The 14,819-nt window shown below is 30.0% G+C and overlaps 2 protein-coding genes across 2 annotated transcripts; one reads left to right on the plus strand and one right to left on the minus strand.

Annotated features, from left to right (window-relative positions):
- Positions 1-697: 697 nt before the first annotated feature.
- On the minus strand, positions 698-4,940 carry LOTGIDRAFT_211098 (hypothetical protein; the record flags this gene model as incomplete). The annotated part of the gene is made up of 3 exons (XM_009067033.1): positions 698-1,002; positions 3,591-3,797; positions 4,469-4,940. The coding sequence occupies 3 exons, from the start codon at positions 4,938-4,940 to the stop codon at positions 698-700; spliced, it is 984 nt and encodes a 327-aa protein (XP_009065281.1).
- Positions 4,941-7,503: 2,563 nt separating this feature from the next.
- On the plus strand, positions 7,504-10,419 carry LOTGIDRAFT_155481 (hypothetical protein; the record flags this gene model as incomplete). The annotated part of the gene is made up of 7 exons (XM_009067034.1): positions 7,504-7,519; positions 7,780-7,863; positions 8,303-8,416; positions 9,097-9,151; positions 9,421-9,524; positions 9,686-9,800; positions 10,416-10,419. 7 exons carry the CDS (start codon positions 7,504-7,506, stop codon positions 10,417-10,419), a joined length of 492 nt encoding a protein of 163 aa, XP_009065282.1.
- Positions 10,420-14,819: the final 4,400 nt, after the last annotated feature.

Genomic DNA, 14,819 nt, shown 5'->3' on the forward strand with positions numbered 1-14,819 from the left:
GTCAAAATTACAACCCAACAATGTGCCATGTATTTCAGTACGGCCTGTCCTTTATAAGTCAGTGCAGCCCATACTTACACAATAATATCTCTTTCAATAATTTGTAAATAAAATTCAATATTATTATGTTCACCAACATGCTCAAGTACATTTTCAGAAAGATACAAACCTTTGGGTGGGTTTTTAGCAACTAACTCATCTAAATTGACTAATGCAGCATTAGCTCCTAAAAAGTCTTGAGGTGTTTTTCTAGCATTAGTCATAGCAGGGTCCACTGTAGTATTCATACCACTTAAATCCCACAAATCTTTACTACTGCCTTCAGTTTGAGCTAAAATATAAATCACTCATGCAAATGCTCTGAATTGTAATAGCATTTAATATATATAATTGAAATTTTAAGGCATTTTAATTACAGTAGAAATTCAGTTCACCATTAATACTTACATAAGAGATTACCATTCGATTTGGCAGGTGAATTTTCATTGCTTCTGGAACTGAGTAAATCAAAAGCATCATCAATATTATTACCATTTGTTCCATTGGTAGCTGGTGCAGCAGGAATTGGAGGACCAAATACATCCATATTACTGTTAGTAGAATTATGAACTGGAGCACCCCATGGATCATGTTGTACACCTTTAAAAAGAAAACGATGCGTTTTCATAATTTGTTAAACTAAATATATTTAGAATCTTTAAAAGACTGAGGGAACCATTGATGGATTTGATTGAAGATGCGATATATTACCTGCAGATGATTGGCTTTGGACAGGAGCTGGACTTGCCACTCCCCAGGGATCACTTGGCTGTGATGCTACTGGTTGTTTCACTCTAGCTGGTGATCCCCATGGATCAACATTCTGATTGGCTGGTTGTGAATTAGGAACACCCCATGGATCAACAGCAGATTGAACTGGAGCACCCCAAGAATCATTAGCACCTCCTGCAGCAGTTCCAACTGGCTGAAAATGGACACAAATTAACATTAAAGAAATTTTGACTCATAACTAATTCAGATATTAGAAAAGAAAATCTTGACCATGCGTCATCTATATAACCATGGTGCATGTGATGTACATGTGTTTGTTTCTCATATAAAATAATACCAAATGTTAAACGCGTGAAGGTAATTAATTATACCATGTAGTGAACATGGATGCTTCAATGACAAACATTGAGAGCTATTGTTTTAAGAGAATATGTCTATTTAACTTTTAGTACAAACAATTCTAACACTGAATACAACAAGAACCACAAAATTAATAGTAACGCACAATTTTATAGTCAGTGAAATTCATTAAATCTAAAATGTATGAATTCTTATTTCAAAAGAGTATCCTTAAGTTAATTTAAAGTGAAACAAAAAAAAATACAAGCAAACTGTAATTTTTGAAATGATCATAATAAAATTCAGATAGCTTTATAAGGTCATGAAAACTGCTATACATTCTGTTAAAGGTATACTACCTCCTAGGATGACGAAAAAAATTGAAATATTTTAACTTGGCCAATATGAGTCTTCATCAGTTGATGTCATAACTATACCACAGAATCCCTTTATAATCCAATAAATCCATAAAACTAAGTCATAATTTATCAAACTCAGTTATTTTGAATCATGCTTAGAAGCTTACTTAGTTTAATGGACACCTATAAAGATTCTATAATTTGGTCATGGCACCAAGACCAACTGATGAGAACATTGGATGACCCAGAAAAACTATAACACTTTTGATTTCAGACTTATTCATTAAGTTTCAAAACTATGGCCAAAATATTTTAGCCTCATCAATATAGATATCTTATATCATTATAGACATATTTACAGAGCCCCTACTTAGGCGCAATTGTAAAAAATATTTATTTATTATTTCGTTTAATATTTCGTTTTAACGAAATAATTAATTTGTTTAATCGAAATAATACATAAATATGTTTACAATTGCGCCTTAGGGGCTCCGTAAATATTTTCACCAACTTTATAGGTTGAATCACTTTGGAATGCCATAAAAAGTGTTACAGTTTTTTTAGATACCGGATATACACCTGTTGATCAAGTTTGAGACTTTTAATTTTACGGTTATTCTAAGAAGTTTTATTCCTTTTAAAAGAATAATAGCTTGATTACATCATACAAGTAGTAAATTGAATGGAATAAGTCTCTGATGCCACAATAACAGCTATAAATAGGCTGGTATAGACGACAGAAGAACATTGGCATATTAATAAGAAATTACTTGCTAGCATCAGACTACATGCCAATTAGCACATTCAATTTAACAGTTTAAAAGCAACACACTTCTAATTAATTCAAAAGAAAATCAATAAAGTTTTAAATTGTTAGCCTTAGAATTTCATACTTTTTCAAAAAGTATATTATTTTATATTCCAATCAGAGAAGAAAGTACACAACATCATAAAAGTGGTTGCCCATAAATATCAGCCTACACAACACAAATTTTGAGCTCCAAGTCAAACAACTTTTGAATACAATAACAAAATATTTTTACTAGTAACATAGTGCTCAATACATCAATTGCAGAGCTATATACAAAGATGCATCTATTCAAAGACAAAGATTGCAAGACTGTTTTCTGTAACACATTCAAATGGACTTCATGGAAAATTAGTAAAAATTTCAACCAAATGAAACTTGACAATGTATGCAAATTTGTACCAGAATTTGTCAAACTGCCTTTTTGCATCTTTGTATGTAAATGTGAGTGACATGGCTGTCATGACGGAGTATGCCCATCTTACATTCTTACAATATGGGAATATCAGAACAAAGCATAACATAATACATTGTTTGTTTGTGTACTTAAGGGCAACATAACGCAAACATCATGGATTATATAAAGGTTCAATTCAAAGCAGTGGGGTGCATAGGTTGTTTTTATACAGACTATGCTCATGCTACTTTCTAAAAATAAACCCTTACTTTCTTTTTTTTTCTCTAAACAGATGAAAAATAAGATAAAAAGAAAAGATTTGAATTAAAATGTAAGAAAATTCAAATAAAGAAATCTAAGAAAGTCCATGATCTTGATCTTATAAGGGTTGTATGAGTTTATGACAGGACATCTGTCCATTGATCCAGAATTTTGAATAATAATTTCTTTTAATCCAAGTTTTTATAAAGCACAAACTCCCCCCCCCTTAAAATCAATCCATCAAATCTAGAGAGAAGAACAACATCTGGTGGGATCAAGGGTACAATATCAAAGGCTCATATAACCCTTAAGAAAATAAAGAGTGAGAAAGTATTGACCAAAAGAAAATTAACTATATAGTGGACTTGATCATAGAAAACAGAACTAATTGGAAACTATGAAACCTAATAATTGTATAAGTGAACTTAAGATTTGTGCTTAGTCTAGGTCTACTCTAAAAAGAAAATGTGAAACATGATAGCTCTCGTGGGCACAGAAAATTAGACTTGAATGTATCAGAACTTCATTGATTTTTGAAGATTATACCTTTAGATATAACACTTTGATGACACTTAAAAGGTTTTCAGATCATATTTTTAAATATGATTTAAATATAATGATGTTAGTTCAATTAGTTTTATAATTAAAATTGTACCAACCTCATCATCATGCTGTTTTTTACTTTCATCAAGAGCTAATTGTAGTTTAATATCATCACTTTTTTGTTTTCTAACTTCTTCATCATGTTCCTCTTTACTCATAGCTAGAGCTAATTGTAGCTGTATTTCCTCCTCTCCTAATGAGGAAGGTCGAGCTAAAGCAGCATCAGTTGACATTCTTCTTCCACTTTCTGATGGCGAGCCTGTAATAAAAATGTAAGTTATTATCCTATGTCAGCAAATGACATACAACTCTGATTTGATACCAGTGTTAAATTGGAAAGTGTAACTTCAAATCATTAATTTCAAAAATTGACAATCAAAAACACAATTAACAAAATATAAACATTGATTGACTACAAGCATTTTTACTTTCACCTGAGAACATATATAAACTATTCTGCAACTATACATTACTGATTCACAAACCATACCACTTTGTTTTTAGACTTACTATCAAAATCCTGACCAATTGATCCCCCACCTCCACCATAGGGATCAGAATATCCACCAGCACCACCAGATAATGTAGGACTTCCTAACTGACTCGTTGTCTGAAATAGTATAATGCAAAAGTTATTCAACGTATAGAAACATGTCTAGGTAAATATAAGTCAGAAGCTTGCTGGCCCTGAGCTAGACTTTCATATATCATATGTATTATGAGATGCTTTTGATGTCAGAAATGATTGGAAAGTTTACTGCAGGACGTGTTACAACGTAGAAATTTTGGATATCTTAAATTTCATTTTTGCCAAATCTGGACAGTTAAACAAAACAAAAAAACCATCCCCTACAGTCCTAATAAAAATGGGAAATATGAGATCAATGTATAGTATATACTATATACTAACCTGTCCACCACTTCCAATACCCATAGCATTTTGTGCGAATCTTTCTTTAGCTTTCAGAGCCTTGGTTCTTTCATTTTTCAGTCTTTCGTCATCAGAAAGGAGAGCTACAAGTTGTTTAGCTTTCTCGCGAACATTCATACCTTGGTCTTTATTATCAACATCAATATACTGAAAGCTTGTCAACGTTTTTATTGCATGGAAATTCTCTTTACATTGTTGAGCCACTTTCTCACTTCCTGTTTTCACAATATAATCTAACAGAACCATTGCTTTATACACATGGCGCCAATTCTTCCCATCATCGTTCAGTCTTTTCCAAATCATTTGCATTATTTCTGTGAATGCCACAACATTATATGTTAAATCAGCCACCTCACCCATCAGAGTACTTGAGGGTCCCCATGGATCATTTGAGGTGGCTTCTCGTACCTTAACTTGAGCATCAGAGTAGTTCTTAACAACATTTTTAAGAGTCCTACGGATAGTTGGCATGTTAGCAATTTTGGCGGTTTACAATTACCACAAAATGGTAACAATTTCTATGTGAACGGATTAAATTTGAGATTTGATTTTTCACAGATAAAACATTTTGCTCATTAAATCTGAAAAAAAAAAATTTTTAAAATCTTATTAATAATAGTTTCTAGATTCACCATGAAAAATTATATTTTAAACTATTTAAAAAGCAAATAAACAATACTTCCAATAAGACTAAATTACCCTGGGTAATCCTCATGAGGATGATCCAAAACAAATATCGCCAGCAAGAAATAAGATTGAGTCTTCAGGTAGGTCAACTTTTATCTCCAGTTTGAAAAATTCTCCTAGGTTAATTTGTCTAAATTCTAAGATATAGATATGATCTAGTAGATGTAAAATCTAAGTTAACTGGTTGAAAATTCAGTGGGTGAGTTGAAGTAGTCAAGTTCAGCAAAATAAAGACAAAATTTTAAGTCTGATTGGAATAAAAACAATGCCAATTTTAAAAGAAATATTAATTGCTCATACAATTAACCCTAAGGTCACGAAGGGTGACATTAGCTCCTGTTGTGTTCATTTGACATTGTGAATGTGAGTCAGAAATATCTCATCCTCAAACCTCAGCAAAATAAAGAATTTTAGACTTGTCAAAAAAAAAATGCCTGTTTCCCCAAAAAGACTAGTGTCAGGGGTAAAAAGGAGCTGTATTCAAATAGACCATTAAAAAAATATACAGAAAATAAACAAACCACCAACAAAACTATTATTACTTGGCAAAAATTCTTCAAAATTTGGAGGATTATAAACAAATTCCTTTCTGAAAGAAATTATCATCGACGAAGAAAAATGGCGATTTATCACTTCCTGTATTGTGGAGGGAGGGTACAGGAAAAGCCATGTAAACAAGTTTAATTTTTGTGTTTTTGTGTATCATTTAAACAGGGGTATATTAATTATATTTTAGATCAAACCAAACTGAAGTAAATTTGAAGACGAAGCTATAGATACATCATATCAATTCTGAAATTCAGGCTCACCATTACAAACAATAACTAACCACGTTGCATTCCTTGGAACAGCCATCATAAATTCTAATTTTAGCTCTAAAGGGAAAATGGATGACATGTACTCTGTGTTAAGTTGTTTTTGAAGTTAATCTGTCTAATTCCGATTGGATTGTGCTAATCGACATTATATAGTTTTCATTTGAAGATTATGGTTTTGTTGTAAGGCTTTCTAGATTTTTAAGTTTTAGCATAAATAGGCATTATAAAGCCTAAAGTTCATTTACTTACTTTCTTTTTGTGGTTACTGGGTAGGCCTACACACCCCTACCCCTTTTCTGGCACATTCTGACCCTGCTGACCAAGACCATGCACATTCAATTTTATAAGCCATTACACTCAGAAATACTTTTTTATGCTTTGTTAACAAGAAGCCACGGTGTTAAAGTTCTCCTCAATTTGAGAAAATAGTGATGAGCATCATGCACCATATGAGGGGTCGTGGGATTGAATCGAATCGTAGTGATTATGAGGGAGCATGGTGGAATCTTGATGATGTTAGGGATTGTGACAAAATGTTTGGCTGTCAAAGATTTTGCCATGATTATGCTGATTTAATGCCAAAACATGGAAATCGCAATAGACCTTAACCGACCTTAACCGAGTGAATATGATGCGCACAAGCCTAGTAGGGGATCTTGATGATCATTGAATTGAATATGATTCTGTCAAGGTTCATTATGTCTCTGTTTCTGACACTCTTCTATGATACATCAAGATACTCTTAATAGCAAGAGTAATAACATTTGACATATTCTTATACTATCAACTCGATAAGTATACATAGTGGTACCGGTATTTACTTTGAAGAGAATGAGAAAAGTTCCCAATCGTGCTGCAGACTACAAGATTTTGCTCAAATCACGAGAGGTTTGGAACAGAACTTGAGAGAACTTGATATAAATTGTAGCAGATCATGAAAAAAAAGATCTCCAAAAAAACATAACAGATCGTAAATGTACTTAATAACTGCTCTCAGCATCAAAATGGTAAAATGTCAAGCTCCTGGAGATTGTACACATCGTGGCCACTTGTAGAGGCAGCAAAAACTCCTGATATGAGTTATGTTAAGACTAAGCGATAAATTAAGGGAATGTGTAAAAGTTCATGTTGATAGAAGGACATGCACTCCATTATTTTTGTCTTCAAAATTTTGATGTATAATAGAATAATAGGCCTGCATATTTTATGTATCTTCAGTATCAGGGATTGCAAGTAGTATTATTAGCCATTCAACACTTAAGATAAAAGACATATTTCCGGTGATTCTTTTTTCTCATAATGCTAAACCTTTTTGAGCAAAGGTTTGCAATTTCATAACAAGTGGATAGTGAGATTATTGAAACTATTTGACTCAATTTATTGAAACACAACATCAAAGAAATAGCTTTGTCTGTTTATTCCAACATATTTGGACATTATCATGTTAAATAATTGATTTTCTTCATTAGCCAAATGATAGGATACAAAATCTCATAAATTTCATTTCATGTTATTTCAATCAAATCTGAATGACCAAAATTTCAGGTTTGTTATCTCAAGGGCTGGATGTCAAATTTCTACTTTCTAAAGATGATTGCAATGGATGACAGGTTTTAAAATGACTTAGGGTAGACTTTTAACACCTTATAATATATTGACTTTAGACAATAATGACCATTGACATACCTTTACTGTTCTTATCTTTAGTATTTCTTTAGTCAAGATTGTAGTTAGTTTGTTTACACTCAACATATATGGAGGGAGACATAAAATGTTATTGAGGTCATTTTGAATTTGTATTTCAGGTATAATTAGAGCTATGATGATGATTTGTTATTATGTTCAGTTATTTTTGTTATTTTATATGATATGTTGTGTGTTTTCATCAGGTAAGTTTATATTAGTTTTATTAAATATTTCCCGATGTTATCAGAAAGCTTTTTGACCTAATTTACTTGTGTATGTTATTAAATTATAGTCAGACTTAGTTTCGATAATGAATTCCTTTATGAAACAGATTTATGGGCTATAAGGTCTTTTCATTTTTGTTAAAATCATATGTAGAGTTTCACAAAAACAAAGGCACAAGTTATGACAGAATTGATATATTGGCAATGTATTAGATCACGATTTCAGAATTACAAGCAAAATAACTGCAATTCAATATTCAGTGATTGTTGGCCTGTAGCTAGAAAAAATTTGCTAGAGAGAACTGACTTATACCTCTCCAAATAGTTCTCAATAACTAAGGATATTGAGTTTGAAATGGAATAAGTCCAATACATACTAGATACAAGATTATTTAATATTAGTTTATATCTATTTCAGATAACTGTAGTGTAAAGTCTAGTGAATGTGGGTATAAAGGAGAATGTAATGGTACTATATGTTTATGTCCATCAGGTTATATTTTACATCAAAATAAACGAGATTGTCAATCAGGTACCAGTACATTCTTATTTAACATTAATGTATATGATTGGTTTTAAACCTATTTGATACCTCGAATCTGTTAAACCCTAGAGTTTTCATCTTAATTTCCAGCTATTACGAACTTCTTACTTATCTTGACTGAAATAGCCACTTTTCTAGTATCACGGAATGCAGTTATTTGATTGAATTCAGGCTGGCAATCAAATTGCCTCATATAGAAACTTCCATGATACAAGAAGGGTGACTATTTGCAGTCAAGGTATAAATATGAAGTTCTTAACAGCTTGACATTGTGAAGATGTATTACATAGGTCATCACCACTACTTTTGTTCTGTTAGTATTACATGACCATGTGAACCATGAACTTATGTTTGAGCTGTAATTGCAGATGAGATTTTATTGGTGTAAAACTCCCACACCTTCTCAGATGTGGAAATGCCTATGAAAAATGAAATAGTTCTTCTGACCCTACTTCAGCCGACAACTGTCCAAATAGCGAACATATCATTGTATATAGTTCAGGTTATATTTAAAGTTATGTACTCAACTATTATACATGAAAGATCTTGTTTACTATTGAATCATTTTAGTTTGGCACAATATCAAGTTATGCATTCCATAGTTGTCAAAATGTCAGAGAAATATCTTGTTGATAATATATTATAATGAAATGTTTTTATTATTGTAGAATTATGTTTATTAAATGATTGTGTAGAATGTCCTAGTGAAGATAAATGTTCTAGGTAAAATAAATATTATGGAGTGATAATGCAGGCTAATTTAGTTCTTACTAATACTAGTGTATTATCATTGATTTGCAACATTCCAATTTTCAGTCAGACATCCTGCAATTCCACTGAAACTTTGCATTTTATGACATCACTAATGCAAAACCTGCTATTGTAATATTACAATGTAATATGTTAATGTAAAAAAATAAAATAAAAATATGATCCAAGAGCTCCTAGATATAGATATCTTTCAATCTATTTTCTTATATTCTTTTTCTTAGATGTGTGAATTTTATATCTCGTGAAAGTGGAAAATGTATAGAACAGTGTAATGGAAAGGCTAAAATATTATTTGAAGGACCATATCAAGGCAATGTTTGTACAGGTATAACAAAACTATTTAATATAATGTTCATACACTAAATTTAAAATTTATCTTATGTGAGAAAATTATCCTTCATAAGCTAAAGAATCAACTGAAACTCAATTTTTTTTTGTTACTCATTCTTGTTTCATTCAATGCCTATTATTATTGGTATATTACAGTTACACCTGATGAATCGACTGATATTGTTATAGCTATTGTTGCTGGTGTTTCTGCTAGTCTCTTATTGTTGATAATTATCTCCCTTGCTGTCTTCTTTTATATGAGAAAAACAAGGTAGGTGTATAGTTTGAGAATTGTAGTTTGTTTTTTTGTAGAATATATTAACATCATGTACTTAAAAGTATATCAACTTATATTCTGTTCACTAATTGGTTACATTAATAGTATATATTGAGTGCAACTAAGGCAAGAGTATTGACTTCAATGTATGAGGAATGAAACAATACTTTAACCCTGTGTCAGTGCCTTTTATTGAACAGTAACTTGTTACTTTCAATCATCCTGATCCTTAACAATTGTGTTGGATTCAAATTCTTGATTAAGGTTAAATATTGTTCAGGGGTTTGAAGGTTAAGAATGAATTGTTTTTATGGGTACAAAAGATTTTCTAGAAATTAAGAAAAACTTTAGGGTGAGCTGAAATCAGTATGGGATAGAGACCTCTCTAAACCTGTATTGTATGGGGGTGAGCTGCTCTCTACAACTATATTGTGTTGGTGGTGAGCTGAAATCAGTATAGGGTAGAAATCTCTCTACACCTGTATTGTATGTTCATTGTGACTGCAGACATCCCAGAGTTCACTTCTTCTTGTTGTCATGTCAGCAACAAAACACAAAAATGGATGCTGAATTTGAAAATTTTTAAAGATTTATTATGTACCATTTCAGGTAAGATTTATTTCATAAATTTTTTTATATGCAATTATTTGACTTTAAGAATGCTTATAGGCATTTATTAGTGTTTATGATATTAGAAAAATGTTGGCATTTAATTTCCTGATGTTATGGGAAATAAAACCCTTTTGTACAGGTGTCAGCTTTATCCCTCAATTATATACTGTACAGTATTTTTCATGCTTTCAGATTCTCATTTGCATTGAAGTCAACATCAAACAAATTTATAAAGATTCTTGGTAGACAAGATATCTTACTGAAGCTCTTAAATGTATTAGGTAAGTTAAGTTTTGTTGAAATTTAATATTTATATAGCAATGAAAATAAAATAATTCTGTCACAAGTTATAGTCATTCAGTCTGTTTACATCTGAGATTGGTGGCAATTTAATTTTCTTTTAATTTAAACATGATGTAAAATAGGGAAGGTAACAATGAATTCTTGTACAGTTAAATTTCGAATTTAAGATGAGGTGAGAATGTATGAGATGATGTGTTGATATATGACATAGACTTATAGCTCAAGAAATGATAATGTAATAATTTGTGTTTGGGAGGAATGATAAACCTGAAGGAATAATAAAATGACAATAATCCTCACAACATGAAAATAAGATGAAATGAAAATGATAGTATAAGCATAAAGTTGAGATATAGTAAGCTTGTAATTTCATGATTAATAGGAAAAAAGTGGAAGGAATAATAATGTTATAATTTTCATAAATGGTAAGATAAAAATTGAAAGGAATGATAATGTTATAATGTTCATAAATGGTAAGATAAAAATTGAAAGGAATGATAATGTTATAATGTTCATAAATGGTAAGATAAAAATTGAAAGGAATGATAATGTTATAATGTTCATAAATGGTAAGATAAAAATTTAAAGGAATGATGATGTTATAATGTTCATATATGATTGGAAAAAAGCTGAAGGAATATATTGTAATATAGTATATGAAGGGAAGACAAAATACTGAAAAAGATAATGTATGAGTTATATGATAGACATTAAGCTGAAGGAATGATAATGTTGCAATGTACATAATAAGAATATAGCTCAAAGAATGATAATTTAATAATTGTATGACAATATAATACAGTTCTTGATATTGTTTATGATTGAAATAAATTTAGTTGAAGGAATGATAGTATTATATAAGTAATAGTTTATGATAGAAATAAGTTAAAAAAAAATGATGATGTTATAATCGTATTATAAAGTAATAGTTTATGATAGAAATAAGTTAAAAAAAAATGATGATGTTATAATCGTATGATAATGTAATAGTATATGATAGAAATAAGTTAAAGGAGTGATAATGTTATAATCGTATGATAAAGTAATAGTTTATGATAGAAATAAGTTAAAGAAATGATAATGTTATAATTGTATGATAAAGTAATAGTTTATGATAGAAAAAGTTAAAGGAATGATAATGTTATAATCGTATGATAAATTGATAGTTTATGATAGAAATAATTTTAAGAAATGATAATGTTATAATCGTATGATAAAGTAATAGTTTATGATAGAAATAAGTTAAAGGAGTGATAATGTTATAATCGTATGATAAATTGATAGTTTATGATAGAAATAAGTTAAAGAAATGATAATGTAATAATCGTATGATAAAGTAATAGTTTATGATAGAAATAAGTTAAAGAAATGATAATGTTATAATCGTATGATAAAGTAATAGTTTATGATAGAAATAAGTTAAAGGAGTGATAATGTTATAATCGTATGATAAAGTAATAGTTTATGATAGAAATAAGTCAAAGGAGTGATAATGTTATAATCATATGATAAAGTAATAGTATATGATAGAAATAAGTTAAAGGAGTGATAATGTTATAATCGTATGATAAAGTAATAGTTTATGATAGAAATAAGTTAAAGAAATGATAATGTTATAATCGTATGATAAAGTAATAGTATATGATAGAAATAAGTTAAAGTAGTGATAATGTTATAATCGTATGATAAAGTAATAGTATATGATAGAAATAAGTTAAAGGAGTGATAATGTTATAATCGTATGATAAAGTAATAGTTTATGATAGAAATAAGTTTTATGATAGAAATAAGTTAAAGGAGTGATAATGTTATAATCGTATTATAAAGTAATAGTTTATGATAGAAATAAGTTAAAGGAATGATAATGTAATAATCGTATTATAAAGTAATAGTTTATGATAGAAATAAGTTAAAGGAGTGATAATGTTATAATCGTATGATAAAGTAATAGTTTATGATAGAAATAAGTTAAAGAAATGATAATGTTATAATCGTATGATAAAGTGATAGTTTATGATAGAAATAAGTTAAAGGAGTGATAATGTTATAATCGTATTATAAAGTAATAGTTTATGATAGAAATAAGTTAAAGGAGTGATAATGTTATAATCGTATGATAAAGTAATAGTTTATGATAGAAATAAGTTAAAGGAGTGATAATGTTATAATCGTATGATAAAGTAATAGTATATGATAGAAATAAGTTAAAGGAGTGATAATGTTATAATTGTATTATGAAGTAATAGTTTATGATAGAAATAAGTTAAGGGAATGATAATGTTATAATCATATGTTAGTATATTTAACTTGACATATATATCAATCTCTTTTATTTGGAATCCTCTGTCTGACAGAAGGCTATGAAGTTGGTGATGCCATTCTTTACTAAACTGGATAGGGTACGACGGCCAGCATGACAGCTGAAGGCAAGCATGTGGTAGGTGAGGGGACCTCTATTACTGCAGGGCGATCTCAAGTAGGTGTGGTCATGATGTCCTACGGTCGTAAATTTGACCTTTGTGAAAAAACAATGATATTTCTGATTCATAACTTCCTTCAGGGTTATCAAATTTACAGATTAGTGCCAGATATTTCTAAATTATTCTCAGTTTTCATGTGTTCATGTTTTTATTCTTTGGTTTGATTTGAAATTGAATGACCTACTCATTGACATAAGTTTTTCTTAAAATTGTGAATGAAGCAATATTGTTAATATCAAAATGATGAAAAATAACAGTAGTAATTTTAGCACATAGTTCATTAAGTAATATTATTCTGGATAAACACTGTGTATGATAATTATAAAATTTATTCTGACGCAACATTTTAAGATTTTTCAATGGTTACAGTTTAAATTATATAAGGAACATTTTCTTACTGAACTTTTAAACTTAAAATTTTTTATGGTGTGCCAAATCTAGGAATCAATTTTTTTTCTGTTAACCTACATCATTCAACCATTAACTTCACAAGACCTTAACACAAACACACATTCTTAGATTTACTACACTATAGAAAATGTCAAAAAACTCAATATTTGGCTTTTTTCGCTTAATGATATTAGGTAGCTTATAGATTTATCATTACTTTCGAAAATTGAATTTTCTACGTTTGGCTTTTATTAAGTCAACCAGTAGGATAAACCTGTAGGGCTGATGATTTGGTTTTATTTGCCAGCCATATCTGATTGTTAATATTTTTTTTTTTAAAAAGCTGTTAAGCCTTTTGAATATGATTATAAATACAAAATTGCTGTATGATGCCAAGGTGACAATCTCAGTCACAGAATGTTATCAAATGTATAAGAAGGATGATCATTCTTTATTTATATAGTCATACACACCCAACTCACAATTTCTGTTAATTGATGTCGCCAGTTAATTTAATATTAATATCTGGTCTCATTATTAATAGATTAGATCCGGAAATCCATTTGACATATTGACTACAAACTCAATGTCTGATGGTCATTCTGTAAAGTGATGCAGGTGTTCTATTGACTCTTTAAAACAGATAACTTGTTATGTAGAGAGCTGTATCCCTTCAATGTCTAACACAGGAAGGTTTTATACATTGTTATTGTATATTTTAGAAGTAAAAAGATATGAATTGTGTTGTTATTATACAAGTGAAATTTCTGCTGTCTATAAAGAAATTTTATCAGGGATCCTAGACTTCCCCTATTTAGAGGAATTCCTCTATTTTGTTATTTGTATTTTAAGGGATGGAAAGCTTTCTATATAGGAAATGACCTCCAAAGCATTGTAAAATGGTAAATCTCCCCAGCACCCCACATGTCCCTCTTGACCATTGCCCCTTGACCATTAGCTGAAATGTTCCATTCTGAAATCATAGATTGATACTTATGTTGGCTAAGACAAAATATCATATCCCCATAGACACTGCAGTAACTAGCACACAGCACTTACAGTTATTGAACACAACATGGCAATCAAGTACAAGCTTTAAGGAGAACATGATCAAGGCAAACTTTGCTTTTTGCACACTTAAAATGAGTAGAGTGAAGTCTGTCTGGGATTGCTTGTGAATTGTTTTACCAATGGAACTGCTCAGCACATTAACACTTTTATGTGGTCA

Source organism: Lottia gigantea (assembly GCF_000327385.1).
Source record: "Lottia gigantea unplaced genomic scaffold LOTGIsca_8, whole genome shotgun sequence".
NCBI lineage: Eukaryota > Metazoa > Mollusca > Gastropoda > Lottiidae > Lottia > Lottia gigantea.